The following is an 18,128-nucleotide window of genomic DNA, read 5'->3' on the forward strand; positions in this document are numbered from 1 at the left end:
ACCTAGTTCACCAGGGGGGTACTCCAGAATTGGACCTATTTGCCAGCCCTATGAACAGACAACTTCCTCACTTTTGTGCCAGGGCACTTCATCCTCGTGTGGAAGGTGGATGCACTCTCATGGAAGGGAAGATTTCTCTATGCATTCCCCATCTTTCCCTTAATTCAGGAAATCCTGTTGAAAATTCTACAGGACAAACCAAACTTTTTGTTAGTGACTCCCTTTTGGCTAAGACAGCACTGGTTCCCTCTTCTTCTGCAGTTAGCCAAGAGTCATCACTGCAAGTTACCTCACCGGCTGGACCTACTCACTCAGGACAAGGGATCACTGATTCACACACATTTGCTAACTCTACAGCTGACTTTGTGGGTGATCAGCTTTTGTTCCCTTTCAGGCACCTCTCTTAAGGACATGCTAAGGGTTTTGCAGGAGGCCAGGAAGCCCACTACTAGAAAATCTTATATTTCCAAAAGGAGATTTTCCATTTAGTGCCAGAAAAGGAAAGTGGATCCCTTTGGTGCGGACATTCCCCTTAGTGCTTTCCTACCTGTGTGAGTTACTCAACAGTGGCCTTTCTTACTCCTCAGTTAAAGTCGATTGCTTTGCCTTGTCTGCCTGCTTACCTTTGACCCCTCCCCTATCCAGACTTGAAGTTAAGCTTTTTCTAAAGAGTGTCCTACACTTAAGGCACACACACCACCCCCCCTCAGGAAACCAGTTCCTCCTCCCTGGGATCTCAGTTATGTGCTGGAAAAACTTTACTCAAGCTCCTTTTGAACCAGCAGCTTCGGCTTCCCTAAAGTTTTACACATGGAAAACAGTGCTTCTGGTAGCATTAACCTCTGGCAGAAGGGTTTCTGAAATTCAGGCGTTAATGGCTTTGCCTCACTTTCTGGTTTTCCATAAGGACAGGGTATACTTGAGAGCTAACCCTTCCTTCATACTTAAAGTGGTGAATGAGTTGACACTTAATCCATTCATTTGCCTACCGTCTTCCCTTCACCCTAATCCTCTCGTGAGAGGATTTTACACACCTTGGATGTGCATAGACAACTCAGATTTTACCTTGACCAGACAAAGTTTGTCAGGAAGTCTGGCCAACTGTTTGTGTCATTTCATCCCAGGGCTCTGGGCTTGCCTTTGTCCAAACAAACTATATCCATATGGATTTCTAAGGCTGTTGTGTTTTGCTGTGAATTCCATGGAATGTCATCAGCATCTGTCAAGGCACATTACACTAGGTTAGGTGCATCTTCAGGGGCCTTCTTCAAAGGTCTAAATGCCCATTCCATCTTGGAAGCAGCCACCTGGTCATCTGTTCACACCTTCACGAAACATTACAAATCGGACACTGTTTCTAGATCCAGAGCGGGATTTGTTAGGGCAATTCTGCATGGGTTCTTGGAAAATGTTTTCTTGTAGTTCCCTCTTCTCTATTCTCCTCCTTGGGTTCCCTTTTCAGTTCTTGCACTCTCTCATATGTAAAGAATACTGCAACATTGAATAGGACAACATAGAATAGCTGTGTAAAATCTTACCATAACCATAGATGTCCTTCTCTTCTATGTTGTAGTATTCTATCCCTCCTGCCTTCATCCTACAACTTGCTTTTTCCTTTGATGATCCACCTAGGCTCCTCTGGGGTTTTCCTCATGGGGCTTTCTTATTCTGAAGATGGCTTGTGAGGATGTCCCTTTTATGGCTGACATCTGTGCCTACGTGTGACGTCCCATGTACAGGCAGTGGCTCAAAGCTTTTGTATACAGGCCGGACATCGGGTCATTTGGGCGGAATACAACCCATATGTAAAGATTACTGCAACATAGAAGAGAAGGATATCTATGGTTATGGTAAGATTTTACACAAATATTATTTCCTCCAAACCGTTCTGTTGATGCAGATTAGTCCTCTATGCCCCCTTCTGTCCATTTAAATCAGCTAATCTGACTGACCTGAGGTTCTTAATATAAAAAACAGTTTTACTGCTTGCTCTGACCTCTGCGAGAAGAGTATCTAAGTTGTAAGCTCTTATGGTGATAAAACCCTATCTCATTTTTCATAAGGACATGGTTTCTTTGAGAACTAATCCTTCTTTTATGCCTAAAGTGGTATCAGAGTTTGTCATACTTTCCATCTCCCCATTTTCTTTCCTGAACCTAAAAATGAGGGAGAAAAGGATGCTCTCTACCTTCAATGCCGACAGACAGCTCAGGTGCTGTCTTGAAAGAACTAAATCATTCAGATCTTCATATCAGTTTTTCATTTCTTGTGAACAAAAGCACTTACATTTGTTTATTAAAATACCGTTTTGTGGCTTTGAAGCAGTGTTTTTTCTACTTGCAGTGTCACTTTTCACTGTTGGGCTTGGTTACTGTTTGTTTTTGCCTTCCACCATGTCGTAAATGGATATTTTCAGTGGTCCAGGAGTTGGGACTCTCAATTCAACTTGCATTACTACCTCTATGGAACTAACGGCACTAAGTGCAAGGATGATTTAAAGCAACGTGTGGATGTTCTTATAAGTTTTCTAATGCAGATGTTGTTCCTTGAGTAGAACGGCTTCCCCACTCTGTGATTTGTCCACAGAGCAGATTCCAGCAGGACTGCGGGGAAGGAACATCTTCTGGTATGACAATCCATAGAAATGTTAACTTGGGAACATTGCATACAGGTACTGATTTATCTGTTGATACTCACAGTTTGTGATTTTTTAAATCAACTTACAATTTTGATGAGGCAAGTAATTCTACTAGCCCTGTTTTTACAAGTAATGACAACAATGATAATGAATTTACTTTTAAAGCCAGGTTGAGTAAAATGGAAAAAACTGGTTTTAAAATTTAAATCATTACAAATGGACAATTCATTTTTGAGACATTGTATTGCCAACAAGCGGGTCCCTAGAGGACTGTGCCTTTGGAAATACCCAAATGGTGTTACATTCGGGTCTGTGTTTCACCTTTAACTGTTGGATTTTTTTTTTACAAAATGGGTTGTACACTAATAGAACTCATTATCAAGGAGATTTTAAGGAACCTGAGTTCTTTTGAAGAAGAAATTAAGAATTTAGACGCACAGTTAAGAAATTACCTGCTTTTTAAGCATAATATTGACAGTTTTCAAGGTATTTTTGTCAAAATGGCCGAACAGGAAAAGCTTGTTTTTTTTTTTTCCGGAAAACAGAAAAAAATCTTAAGGGACACTAAGGACTATACTGATAAGGATGTTTACCCTAGGCCATCGAAAAGTACTGGTATTTTTAGTTCCAACAATGACAACGGTGAAGAGAATGATGGTGTTGACCCCAGCAATGGTCAAGATAATGTCAGCCATGACTAGAATGCCCAAAAGAATTCAGAAAAGGGGGGGTGGTCACCATACCTCTAGAGACAGTAAAAAAACACAGGTTTTTCGGAACTCTCATTGGAAACGACCCCAGAATTAGTAGTTGACAACACATTTGATAGTAGTGACCATGTTGATGCATCTGACAACACATACAAATTTCAGGGCTGTAAGATTTACAATTTTTCATCACTTCTTGTTTCTCCTGTGTTTGGTTCATTGTTCCAACATGGTTTTAAATATGTACCCTCTAACAAACCTGATTTGGTCGATGTGGTAAAGGAACTTAAACTTTATACCAGAAAATTGAACCTTAAATGTATTTTACCTCCTGATGAGCAAGGGTCTGATATTCCCTTACTGCAAAGATCTAGTACCTTCAACCCCCTATTAATTCCAAGTACACATCTTTTTGAACAATTATGTGAGCAAAGCATCAGGGATTGGCATTCTAACAATAGAAGGTATAAGTTCCACAACCTTTCCAGTGAAGAGAGGGGAACTTATGCATAGACTTGCCAATGATTCTAGTATACAAATTATGAAACTAGACAAAGGAAGGGGGTGTTGTCATCATGGACAGAATTTTTTACTCCTTGAAGATGCTGACATTTTTACAAAATGGTAGATTTCTTGTTGAGGTATCACAAAATGAGGTGAATATCGCTTATCATAGTGTAGACCTCATTTTGGAAGACATATTTATTACATTTGATCTACCTCTTCATATTAGAGAATTTCTGATTGTTTGCAAGCCTAAGATCCCAGGAATTTTCGGTATCCCCAAGATTCATAAGTCAGTTACTGACCCTCCATTGCAACCTATAGTGGCACTAGTGGGTTCGAAGACTGAACCATTGGCAAAATTTGTTGATAATAAATTAAAAACTTTTGTGAACAAAAGTCACATCTTAAAAGATTCATGGCACTTTTTGAACTTGATTTCAGGGTGTCCTTTTTTGCCTAATGCCCTACTGGTGACCGTCGATGTAAAGGACCTTTTTTCGGTTATTCCCTATTATGAAGGACTGGACTGGTACCACCAAGTTCTGGTTAAAGGCTCTAATCTGTCCAATAATGAAATTAGTCTTTTATATCAGATTGTGGAACTCATCCTGACAAAGAACTTTGTATACTTCGAAGGGGAGTACTGCAAACAGTATACGGGTGTTGCGATGGGGGTCGCTTGTGCCCCCATCTTTGCCAACATGGTCCTATGGTTTTGGGAAACTCATTTTGTTTAAATTCAGTATTTGCACCTATGTTGTGTTTGTATCTGAGATTTTTGGACGATATTTTTATTTTGTGGCAAGGAAGTTTGGAGGACTTAGAAAATTTTATGGACTGACTTAACCACTCTACTAATTTCTTGGAGTTTACTCATCACCATCATAATAACTCTGTAGACTTTTTGGATGTGACTGTTTATAAGAACTTGGAGAATTTCAGATATGAATCTAATATATGTAGGAAACCAACCTTTTCTAATGCCTACTTACATTTCTCTAGCCAGCATCCGATCTGACAAAAGAAAAATATATTAAAAGGTCAGTTAATCAGGTTATGTAGGTTGGTTTCAGATGGTGAAGTGCTCAAAGTAGAGGTTACGAAATTGGTTGGTATGTTCTTCGAAAGGTGTTATCCCAAAATTTTTTTGGATAGCACCATTGATTATGTTATGGAAAGCAGGGATTTTAGATATAAGCCCATTTTATGCCACAATGATGTGGGTACCAATTCTTTTAATCTTGATGGTCAAGGAACTAACACTCGACATGATTGGCATAACTTGTCACAAGTATTTGTTTTGCAATACAATCCAGGTTTTTATTTATTAGAGAACGCGATTAAGAAACACCGGGCAATGGTTTTTGGATCATTGGGACTTTTGGGTAGGTTGGGCCCAGAACCCAAATTCGTTTATATAAAAATAACAAAAACTTTAAGGGTATTTTTGAAACCAACAAGCAACAAATGAATGGACACACCAATGGTTGTGTAATGAAAAAATGTGGGGCCTGCCGACAGTACAGGTATATCCTGGAAGTTAGTAGTTTTCTTGTTCAAGGTTGCCCATTCTTGCTTACTGTTAAAGGTAAATATGATTGTAACACCAAGGGGGTTGTTTATATCAGTTTTTGTGCCACTTGTTCTGCTTTTTATATTGGCAAAACTAATGGCCCCTTGTGTATGAAAATTTGTCAGCATCTTTATGCTATTAAGAGCAAAAACACAAGTAATGCACTTTGTAAACATTCTACCACGAGTTCTGGATTTAAGAAATTTTTATTTGTTATTTTGGAAACGGTGGGTGTACTGGACAGAGGGGGTGACTGGGAAACCTTAACGGAGAAAAGGGATCGGTATTGGCAAGTTCTTTTAAATGCCACTACTCCCCCAGGGCTTAATGAGTACATATCGATCAAACCTATTTTAAAGTTCAAAGCAGGTAGTGTTTGATTTTTATTACAAAATGACATGCATTTTTTTAGTGTACAAAGCAACTAATGCAATTTTATTATTGGCATTAAATTCTATGTTTGTGTATATTTTTTTTAGCTTTTAGTATTCAAAATGCACTAGGATTTTATGAAGGTAACAAAATGTTTTGTAACTTTGTATCTTGCATTTAGCGCCACCTTTCTTAGAAAGTGAGATGTTGCATAAGACCGTTGTATAACATGCCTTGCACTTTGGCCCCACCCCCTCAAGGAAGTGAGGTTAATCCCTTAAGGAAGTGATGTTTTTATGGTATTTAAAGGATGTGAGGTACTGTATCTGTTTGTCTGATGATGTTTCTATAGCATTGGAAACGAAAGTGCTTACATTTGTTTATTAAAATACCATTTTATGGCAGTGTTTTTTTTTCTTGCCTTGGTTACTTGAATTCTTGTGAAGGGTAACAGGAGACTTCCTCCTGGTGTATGTATGTGTGTGTGTGTGTGGGGGGGGGGGGGCATTTCAAAGGAAAGCAGCCCAAGGTACCTTTTCCCAATAAAAAGCCCAACTTCACACACTTTTTGAAGGTGAAAGCAGTCCTCCTGGCATTGTAGGACTTTCAAAACTACCTTCCCAAAGTTGCCATACAGACTACCAACATGGCAGCAGTTTGCTACATAAACAAGCAAGGGAGAACCTGATATTACCCCCTGTGTCAAGAGGCTATGAGGGTGTGGCAATAGGTGATGTCCTCACAATGCTTTGTTACCAAGTCGCATCCTGGGGAGATCCAACATTGTAGTGGGCATTCTGTGCAGGGACATTCTGATACTTCACAAGTGGTCCCTCTATCCATCAATGGTGGCACATGTTTTTATCTACTGGGGAAAGTCATGTTCATATCTCTCAACCTCTTAGTGCTAGAAATCTGGATAACACATGAAGAAATGGGGGGCAAAGACCCAAAATATGGACAAATTGTAAATATTGCTCTTATAAAGTTAGATACTTGCAAGAATAACAAGGTATGTGTTAACTTACATTGACTTCGATCCTTGGATCATCCTAGTGATTTGCCAGAAAATTACAAATTTTATGAGGAACAGACCAAAAATATGAGGTGAAAATCTGGGCAGTTGAGAGGTATGCCCATGTTCCAATCTCGTTGCAAACCTCTTCAACATCAAATACAGCAACTTTTTTGCCTTCATCCCTCCCAAGGGACAGTTATCAAGGGATGCTTTTCTGCATGCTTGGCCCTGTCTGCTTACCCTCCAAAGCCCTTGGTAATATGTTTCTATAGAAAGCAGCCCATTGTGAAGTGACTTTATTCCTCATAGCCCCTGTCTGATCCAAACAAGTATGGTTCCCCTTCCTGTGGCCTCACTTGTTGCACCCTCCTTGAGTTCTGGATCCTCTTCTAGGTTTGACATCCCATCCTTTGGGCCAGCCCTCCCTCAGTCCGAAACCCTTCAGGTGCTTGATTCCTCCAATTCCAGTGATAGCCATAAATACTAAGCTTTCTAAGAGAGTTGTGCCATATCCTTCTTCTCAGAAACCCTCTAGCAAGAAGGTTTATGTAAGTAAATAGAAGAAAATTCTCTGTTCAGGCCACTTCTAAGGGTTGGGATTCCATTTCTGTTCCTTTGGTTGCAGTTTTAGACTTTCTACCTGGGCTTTTTCAATCTAAGTCTAGCTACTTTTCTGTCAAAGTTCTTCTGACAACCATTTTAAATTTTTACACTGCATCTCTGAAATTTTTTTAAAGCCTTTTTGAAATTTACTTTTTTGCTCAGACCTCCAGTAAGGGATCTGATTCCTCCTTGAGATTTGCCTCTTCTACTTCAAGCCTTGACCCAAGGCCTCTTTTGAACCAGCGGCTATTGTAAACTTACTGTCTTTATTGGAAAACGCTCTTAATGGCAATCACTTCAGCCAGAAGTGTTTCATAACTTCAAGTCTTGTCCTGCATCCCACCCCATCTCATCTTTCAGTAGTTTCTTTGCAGAGAAATCCTTCTTTCTTGTCTAAGGTAGCCTGGGAGTCTAATCTGTTCGATTGCCAGTTTTCTTTCCAAATTTCAGTTACAAGAGCAAATATATGCTCCATTATTTAGACCTCCATCATTAACTGAGATTCTATTTGGACAGGGCCAAACATTTTCAGAAAGTCTCCTTCTCTTAAGCTAAATTTGGGGAAAGCAGTCTTCAAGGTAATTTTGTCCAAATGGCTGTCCAATTCCATATTGTTTATTCCAAAAAGATGCATCTTTACCTCTCAAGCCAAAGGCCCACTCTAATAAGGCTGTTGCTACCTCAGCTGCTTTCTTTGGTTGTACTTGCAACAAAACTAAACAATATTTGTGCAGCAGCTTTATGGTATAATTCCCATACTGTTGGGTCTCATAAATTTGACATTCAGTCCTGATTAGTGATATGTTTTGGCTCCACTGTTTTGCAGAATATTCTCTTCTGATACCACCCTTTCTGTCTGACTGGGTACTCTGTCCCACAGTTTGAGAAGGACATAAAAGACAACATCAGATATGAATGTTATGTAATTCACCTTACCATGATGCTAGAACTTTTTCTTCTATCTGTCTCATCCCTTTGTCCCCACTTCCAAATTGGCACTGGTATATGTGGATCTTAGTGAGCCTTGCAGGCCAGCCTGAAGTCTGTTGTAAAGACTCATTTGGCCCATTTCTCAATCCCTTGTTAGAAGGACTGTGTGTGCATGTAGATCAGGCATTGTGGGGCAAACTTGATCTGAGGCGATTCAGAAGGGCAGAGTGTTATGGAAGAGGTGGAGTTTTGGAGCTGAAACTTCTGTTGTGCTGGCCTGTGATCCAGTAACCCACAGGCTGAGAAGGACGTAAGACAAAATTGGTATAGTGTTATGGTAAGTACATAATTTTCATTTGTATACCATTTTCGTGAGAGGGGTCTACTTGGGTAAATCTGAAGCCATTATAGTAGTAACTCAGTACGGCCAGGATCCATTTTATGAGTGTGAGCAAGTCTGGTTGGGTTTTCTGTGTTTTGGCTTTTACAGGATTGTAGTGCCTGTTACTTTCAATCTGTCTTAAAGACAAACTTTTGAAATTAATTAGTAAAGCACAAGAATTATTGTGAGTAAGTAATGTACATGTTTACTTTATAAGCAGATGTGCTTGTCAAATCTTATTTTTGAACTCTTAACACTAGCAGTGAACCAGTGAACTGCAAAAATAGTTAATATAGTCTTTTAACACTTTATTATGAGAAATAAGGAATACCTTTTGTTCAGTACTGGCAATGCATTTGTTCTAACAGCTAGGAGTCAAAGCCTTAACCTACAATGACCTGGTGCAAGCAAAAAAGGAGATATCAGCCCACAACCAGCAGCTAAAAGAGCAGACCAAGCATCTAGAGAAGGACACTGGAGAACTCAGGAACCAAAGCATACATTTAGTAAGTCGGCCTTCTCTTCTATAATTTTTTTTGTTACATTTGTGATATAAGACAGTTTTGTCGTGTGTTGAATCAGATTGCCTAGTTGTAGGATATTTGTTGATAAAAGGGTTTGGAGCAACATAATTTGAGTTTGTATATTGGATACTTTGTAAACCAGGATGCATGCTTGCGTTCCCTTCAGCTGTTACTACTCTCATTTTTCTTTTGGTTGAGCAGAATTGTTTGGTGCTCTGTTTCTTTATACTACATGTTGCAGTGGTGTGTGTGTGTTCAAAGGATTATCTTTTATGGAGTGCAAGATAGCAGTGTTCAAGAATGAGGATTTTTTTGTACTACTCGCTCAAAGTTGAGTCTAGCATGATAATGCATAAGTAAGATGGTATCTGGCAAAAAGCCTTCCATGTGGAAGTACAGAGAGCTTGCTATCTGCAGAAAAATATTTTATAATGTTTTCTATTACATGCAACTCTCAACATTTGGGTACATGTGCTTAGAGGATTTGTGTACTTGAATTAGTGGTTATATACAATTGCAGCTGCGGAATTGTGTTTGGAGTTCTTGAGGTTTGCTAATGCCACTGAAAGACCTGTGGAGTTTCAAGCTCACTACGGTATTCCCCTTCCACTAGACTGTTCTTTCCTTGCTGTGTCATGTGACATCCCTGGAACTCCTGTGATAATTTATGTTGTTGTTCCACTGCCTTAGCGCCTTTCAGTTTAATCCTCTCAATGACCTAGTATTTCTTCAAGTATGTTTTGAACTGTTCTGACTTTTAGCATGCACCTCATGCCCCATTCCCAGCCTTTCATTGAGGAAAGACTTGCAGCATTATAACAGATGGGGTTCTTACCAAAATTATTCCCTTGTCTAGTCTTTTTTCCAGCAGTTCTTTGGCTTGAACTTGCACTTCTTTGCTATTGTTTAGCCTTTACCTCATACAAAAGCTGTTTTGCCCAATATCTCATTAATTTCAGCACCCGTCATTTTCTGTTTATGAAAATTTTTGATCATAACATGCTAATCTTCTGCTTACGAGTATTTTTGATTATAGCATGCTAATCTCTAATCATTACAAATAAGAAATATTGTTTGGTGTATGGAATACTTTGATTATACTTCATATTTGGTAAAAAGACTAAAAAAGTCAAAAGACAACATTGGCACCTTGGTGCTTAACAAAAATCTTAAGCACCTTTCAGTGGTGTTGAGCTTTAATCTCACAGTAAACTGGCCACCGCAAGACTATGGTGAGAAGCTAAACCAATATTAACTAAAAAGCACTTCAGCTGCTACACTTCATATTTTGTGTGTGGCAGAATGAAAATTATCCATGTTTTGTACATCAAAGATATGCTTTGCTTCTGGATACTGTTTGTGAACGGATCTGATTACAGCATTCAAAACTGTTAATTTGTGTTTTTGCACGTTTTTTTTTCTATAACTAGTAGTATACATTGCCACATTCACCTTTTGTGCAGAAGGCTGTGGGTTCTACTCCCTCACCAGGATTGATTCTTGACACTGTAGTGCAGTACAAGGGGGTGTGCTGCACACCTGAGTGTGTCCTCCTTATATTTGGGTCTAATTCAAATGTTTGAAAACCCATATATTGGAATCCAAAATTACCAAGACAAAGAAAAAACAAAACTGCAGAAGAACGAAAGTTTAAAATAACGAATAAAAAAAAAAAAATGAAAATGGCCGCTGAATTTATACAACCATTTCACACAGTTCCCCTAAATCACACCCACCATCCAACACTCCGGGACCATAAATTACTTTGTGTTATCATTTTGCAGGGGCTGTGCCCTCCTGCCCCCCCCCCCCCACTGCAAATTAAATATACCAACTCTGAGATTGCACTTCATTGAAGGAAAGGATAAACATTCAGTTGCATGCCCACATCTGCACAAGAGCTGCTTGGTGGAGTATGCACATACAGCATCACCATTCTTTTTCTAAAGTGATGCTGCTTACGAAAAGTCATCAACTTACTTTTGGTTTTGTGACATTCGTTGTTTTATGTTTTTGTTCTGCAGTTTTGTTAATCTCTCAGTAATTTCGGATTCGATAATCCGAATTTTCAAACATTTCATGTAAACCCACTTATTTACATATATAGACTTATTTACATTTTTATACAATTATTTGATTCATTTTCATACTTTTTACATTAAAACTTGCCATTTTGTATATCAACCCCCAGTTTTTTTCCATAACCATAATCTAATTTTCTTTACTATAAGTAACAATACCCATTTTCCATTAAACATAATTTCATTAGTTCTTTCATTCATTATTACCTGATTTACATAAAAAAAACTTTATGTAACTCTGTCTTCATATTTTTTTTTATAGTTGCACAAGATCCATATTCAGTCATGCCCATCTTTATCTGCAGATTGTTTGATACCTTTCTAAAATTTTTCTATACATAATCAAAAAGTCATGTAAGCATATTCTTTCATTTTTCTTTTTGTAAGGCATATTTGTCTTGATAGGTAATTTTTTTATTCCCAACCTCCACAAAAAATCTTGCATTCAACATTGTATTTACACCATTTATTCCTTCCTTTAATTGCTTTAGTTTCTGCTTCTGAAACATTTTCCAATGGATTTATAGAATAATGTATTTTTCATAATATTGCTGTACCAAGTCTTTGTCCGCTGCATCAATTTTTTTATTTTCTATATTCTTATCTTTTGTTGATAGTTTTCAATGTCTCTCTCTAAATATTTTTTCTTTCATTTCTTATATTTTCCCAAAAATTTCTTATATTTCAGTATAATTGTTAAAATTTCAATATTTTATGCCAAGTTTAATAAAGCAGCATGTCCTATTAAATTTATCATACCTAATCCACCTTTTCCTTATCCATATATAAAATGTCCCTTTAAGCAGGATTTATTCTTGATAGGGTTGGGAGGGTGACATAATAGTTAAGGTGTTTACCTTAATGACGCAAGGTACAGGATTTGATTCTCACTTGGGCATAATTGGCTATGCTTAAAAATTGTCCATAAAGGCAGTTAGCCTAGTATGATCCTATGAACCTATCCCCGTACAAAAGAAAAATATAGTTTTTCATATCCCGTAAAAATCATGATGACACTAGACAAATATCTCTTTCCCAATAACACTGACTTAATCTATACATTTTCCATAATATACAGGTATCCTTTATTTCCTTTAATATCAGATCCCATCTTATCTTCTTTATCAGAATTTATCCCTTAAACAAATATTTCCTTCATAGACAGTTGAACACCTGCTATTTTTATTGCATCACCCAAACCTTTACTTTTTTGTTTATTAAGGATCATACCTCTTTCTCTTAAACTTTCAGCTTAATGTATAATAACTTCTCTTAACCACTTTTTTATTTTAGTTATGATATTATTCTCTGCATAAGAATCATAACTGGAATTTCAGTTTCCATTTGAATTTTGTAATGTGCTTTCTTCATTTTTCTAATTTGCCTCTCTAACTACTGTATTCATAACCAAAGCAAATATACTGCTGGTAGGACAACCTTTCCTTATACTGTTATTCATACTTATTTCTTTATCCATCTATTAATTAAAACCCTTATTTTATTCTCATAAGCTGTTATACACACTTGCTTAATCTTATTATTAATATTATACATATCCATATGTCATCCTGTATAGAATCAGATGCTTTATTAATATCACCTACCATAAATGTTACATCTTCCTTCTTTCTGTGTATATCTATAATTTCTTTTCACTATAATTAATGATTCTTGGCATCCCTTACCTCTTGTACTATGTATACTTTCCTCCATATGTTGCATCTTACTTTCAAGTTTCTTTTGTATTATTTTCATAAGTGTTTTATAATCTGTATTATTTAAAACTATTGGTCTCCAATTTTTATATCTTCTTTTTGCCCCTTTATCCGTATAAATTTTAATATATCCGCAGTTGTCGCTTCACAGTAAGACGCTGTCTGGTTTGACTCTCAGTTAGAGCATCTTCTGCGTGGAGACATACGTGAATGGGCGTACCTTCGTTGAAGGTTGTGCATCAGGGCTGGCAACTCGGTACGTAAAAATCAACTGCCAATCATTAGCGGACCGGAGTTCCGCTGTGGCGACCCCTAACCGGGAAAAGCCGAAAGTCACAACAACAAATCTGTATAAATTTTAATATTTTGCTATATAATTCCTTATAATTCAATCCATCATTTGGCTATTAATCAAATACACATTAAGCATTTTTTTGCCATTCTTCTAAATTTTTATACATTTCAAGCCCAGTACCATCTGGACCCGATACCGATTCAAAATTTAACTGTTGAAATGCATTTTCTAATTCATATACGGTAATCTCTTTACCAAGTTCTCTCTTATTTTATTCAGAAGTTTTTTTTAACTTCTCATTCTTTTATATCAAGTCTGTTTTTTTCCTAAACATTTCTTCTACATAGCTTACAGCAATTTCTATAATTTGTTGCTGACTTGGTTTTTTTATTCCCTTCTTTGTCTTTCATTTCTGTTATTATACTGCAGTCCTCTTTTACTTAAGGGGAAACCTCTTCTTTTCTGCCTTGTAGAAAATATTTCTGTTTATACAGTAGTTATCCGATTCTCCTGATTTTTCCTGCAAATGTCTCTCTTTCTCATAATAATCTCTATTTTCCAAATTATTTATTGCATCTCTATGCATTTTACCATATTTTCTTTTTGTTTTTCCACGATAAACAATTATTTTTATATTTTGTTTTGAAAGCAGTTTACCATTACAACTACTTGGCATAAAATACTGTCATATTAATGATTAGTTAGGTAAGTCAGTTATAGGATCCCAGTTGCTTATGCTTCGTATAAGCTCAGTTATATGTATTTTCTTTATACAATTATTAAGGAGACGTAACTAGTTCTCTGTTCAAGAAAGTTAGTTATAGGATGATGATATTGCCCTTGATTTATCTAGGATGCTTTTAACATTGTGCAATATAGTGGTAGCTTTTTGCTTTGTTGTTTTCTAATATATTTTTTAATATATGTTAATTATTTATGCCAGCTGTATAAGTTTAGATATATGCATCTTTTATATATTTTTAGTATTGATGTATAACCGCAAAAGGAAGGCAGGTGCCCCAACGTTCACTGATGATCAAAAGTAAAGCACCAAACCTGGAACTGTGACACGAACAGTTTAATACAAGTAACGCTGAAAATTCACAACACGTTTTCGTCCTTGACTTCATCAGATGAAGTCAAGGACGAAAAGTGTTGTGAATTTTCAGCGTTACTTGTATTAAACTGTTCATGTCACAGTTCCTGGTTTGGTGCTTTACTTTTGATTATTAGTATTGATGTATGTTCAATTAAGTTATTGCTTGTGTTTTTTTATAATTACTTTAACCTTTATTATTATATAAATTATTCGAGTCACATGATTTGGAATACTATATAAAACCATGATATGTGGTACAGGTGTTTTTTGGTCTGATGAAGCATTATGTGAAAGTGTTTACCAGTGTACACCAATAAAGGATTGATACTTTGAAGAAGACTGGCTGATAGTATTCTTCGTGGTTGCCTCTGTCGTATGTTTGCCGCTGTTTTAGTGTTATAATTTTTGGTTCCTCACGGAGAGGCGTTTGCTCTAGTTGGTGTTTTGACTATTTTATTAATTTCTATAATTTGTTGCTGGCTTGGCTTTTTTTGCCTTCTTTGTCTTTCATTTCTGTTATTATATTGCAGTCCTCTTTTACTTAAATAAGGGGAAACCTCTTCTGTTTTGCCTTGTAGAAAATATTTGTGTGTATACAGTATTTATCTGATTCTCCTGATTTTTCCTGCAGATGTCTCTCTTTCTCATAATAATCTCTATTTTCCAAATTATTTATTACTTCTCTATGCGTTTTACCATATTTTCTTTTTGTTTTTCCACAATAAACAATTATTTTTATATTTTGTTTTGAAAGCAGTCTACCATTACAACTACTTGGCATAAAATACTATCATATTAATATGCTCTTTCCATAAGTGCTTGATGTCTGTCTTTCCTTTTTCATTCCATTATTTTTTTATACATTCTTCCTGTTATGTACTCTTAATTATAATTTATTTCTACCGAGATTGCCAAATGATCCTAAAATCCTGTCGTATTAGTTTCTTCTTCCATTATACATATTTCTTCTGATACCAAAAAAATCTATTTCAGGCTTTAAAATACCTCTCCAAGTGCATGCTTCTTTATTTCATATAATTAATTTCCAATATTTTATTTCTATCATCTTTTTTTTTTTTTTAATTTATTTATTTATTTTTTTTACATCTTTTCCTCTTTTCTTTTTATTTCCCCTTAAATCGTAATTGAAATCTCCTGTAATTATATATCCATGTTAAGAAAAACATAATCCAATATTTTCTGAAATAGATTTTCTTTCTGTTTACTAGTTCCATATGCATATATCAATAATTCTATACACCTTTTCTTGCCACCTTAAATCTCTAATAGCTCTTCCTATTTTCACAACTGTAACATCTAGATTTTAATTACTCTTCTACATAATATTGCTGTTCCTGAACACTGTTCATTCCCTATATTCCATATTATTACCCCATGCCATATTTTTTGTATTTTTAGTCTTTCTTCCTGTGTCAAAATCCTTATGTCTTCCAAAATAATTATATCCACATCACATTTATTTCATCATTCTAGAACTGATATGTCAATAGCAAAACTCCCTGATAGTAGTCACTAGATATAAGTAAACTTCACAGCAGAAGGGAGAAACTGCTTAAACTACCTTGTAATGCCAGAACTCCTCATCACAGTGAGAATATAAAATGCCTGTCCAAGAAACTGACAGTAACTATTAAGACCTGCAATGCCTTCCATGAATGTAGTCTAGCTTCTGAGGCTAAGGAAATTTATAAGTCGTCCTTTCAGCTATGTTAGGAAGTTAATGAAAATCCATATCACTGTTCAGAACTTATCTTTAATGATACCGCCTGTTCAGATCCTAATGACATTTCCAGCATCCTGGCTTATAGTTTGCTGCAAATTTCTCCCATAAAATATCATCCTCATCCACAAACACACCTGAATCACTTCCCCAATACCAAAATATACTTCATTGGATCCCATTAACAAGCAGGGTTGTCTTATTGTGTCAAGCAGGCCTTTGCTGATCTCCTTAAGTTGCTCAAACTAAACATCGCCATGGGTTGTGTTTCTGAACAGTGATGCACTGTGTTGATGATGTTCCATCATAAGAGCAGGCCCACCACTGGTCCAAGAAACTGCAGACCCATTAGCCTTTACTGGTCTTAATGCATTCTATAGCTTTGCAGACATCACTATCCTTATAGACCAGACCTTTAAGAATTTAGTTAGGCTTGACCTGCAACAATTAATTTTTGTTATGTATAGGTCATGTATTCTGACCTGCGGTGGTGATGCTGCGGTAGCGTTATCGCCTCACAGTAAGACGCTGTCCGATTCGATTCTCAGCTACAGCGTCTTCTGCGTGGAGACATGCGTGAATGGGCATACCTTTGTTGAAGGTTGTGCGTCAGACCTGGCAAGCCGGTACGTAAAAATCAACTGCCAGTCATTAGCGGACTGGAGTTCCTCTGTGGCGACCCCTAACCGGGAAAAGCCGAAAGACACAAACAAACAAAATAGGTCATGTATTCTCAGTCTTGTGAACTTCTGTAAAATGGTCATACTTTTCACACTTCTTATCTGGTGCTAGCAAAAGCTTTCAGTACTGTGCTACACTTTGGGATTGTAAATAAACTGATAGCATTAAACATATATCCTGTATGGTAAGATGGGTTGGATACTGGCTGAAGGACAAGAATGTATGTTGTCAGGGTCTTTGATAACTCCTCAGTTAAGGAAAGTGTGATCAGTGGCTTTTTCCTTTATGACATTTATTTCTCTGATCTCAGCACTAACAAGATATGATTGCTGGCTGACGAAGTTCGCCAGTGATTACAAATTGGGTGTAGTTGTCAAATCAACAAATGGTACTAATTCCCTTCAAATTAAACTATCATGCATTACACCTGGTGCTTTTCAAAAGGGGTGCCATCTTCTTTGGAGAACAACTTGCTACTTGTATCAGTGACACTGCACTCTCCAATAAGTCTGTCGTCAGAATCCTGGGTCAAAGGCTTTCGTTTAATCTCCATGTAGGGATTGTACTCAGGAAGTCCTTCAGTGTATCGCAACTAATTACCCAAAGCATGTTTTCCAAAACCAAAAAAGTCATAGTTTCCTGTACACTGTCCTGGTTAGACCCATTTAGAGCTTCTCACTTTAAGAGATTCAAAAACTTAAAAGATTGCAGAGATTTCTAGCAAAAAAGAATCTCGGTTCTTAAAAAATCGTTGCTATCAGGAAAGCTGGAATTGTTCTCCCAGTAGTCCGTGTCATACATACTCTTGAGAGGGGAGGCATTTGTCGTACTCTCTTTGCCCTCAGGGCACCTTTAATCCAAGACAGTTTTTTTTTGATGTGTCAGATAATGCAGCCAACACTAGAACTTGAGATCTGAACCTTTATTAGGGAATAAATAAAACTAAATGGAGAAGTAAGTTTGTCACCCAGCACCTCCCCTTGCTTGTCAAACTGTGTTATTCCCTGCTGGACATCAAACATAGTTTAGACGGTTGTCTGTATACCCTAAAATGCCCTCCAGTAGTTAAGGCCTTGTCGTCCTTGAAAAGGTTGTTAGAGCCTGAGGGTGGTTCTTGGCAAGGTTACGTATGGCCTCTGATCTAATAAAGTTGTATTTCCTATGATTCCTGCCTGATACTTGGATGTCATAATATTCATCTTGGATATGTTTTTTGCTTTATCAGTTAAAACATTTGCTAAAAGCTGCTACCTTTTCTGAGA

General features: G+C 36.9%; 1 protein-coding gene across 1 annotated transcript in view; it reads left to right on the forward strand.

The window, feature by feature from the left end:
- LOC122787868 (histone-lysine N-methyltransferase, H3 lysine-79 specific-like) overlaps nucleotides 1-18,128 on the forward strand; it is a 2,114,473-nt gene that overhangs the window by 1,306,254 nt on the left and 790,091 nt on the right. The window contains exon 18 of the mRNA XM_044054784.1: nucleotides 9,099-9,236. Within this exon, the coding sequence (XP_043910719.1) occupies nucleotides 9,099-9,236 (138 nt within the window). The remainder of the gene's footprint in view (nucleotides 1-9,098; nucleotides 9,237-18,128) is intronic.

Source organism: Protopterus annectens, chromosome 13.part0, assembly GCF_019279795.1.
Source record: "Protopterus annectens isolate FY-2018-M chromosome 13.part0, PAN1.0, whole genome shotgun sequence".
Classification (NCBI taxonomy): domain Eukaryota; kingdom Metazoa; phylum Chordata; order Ceratodontiformes; family Protopteridae; genus Protopterus; species Protopterus annectens.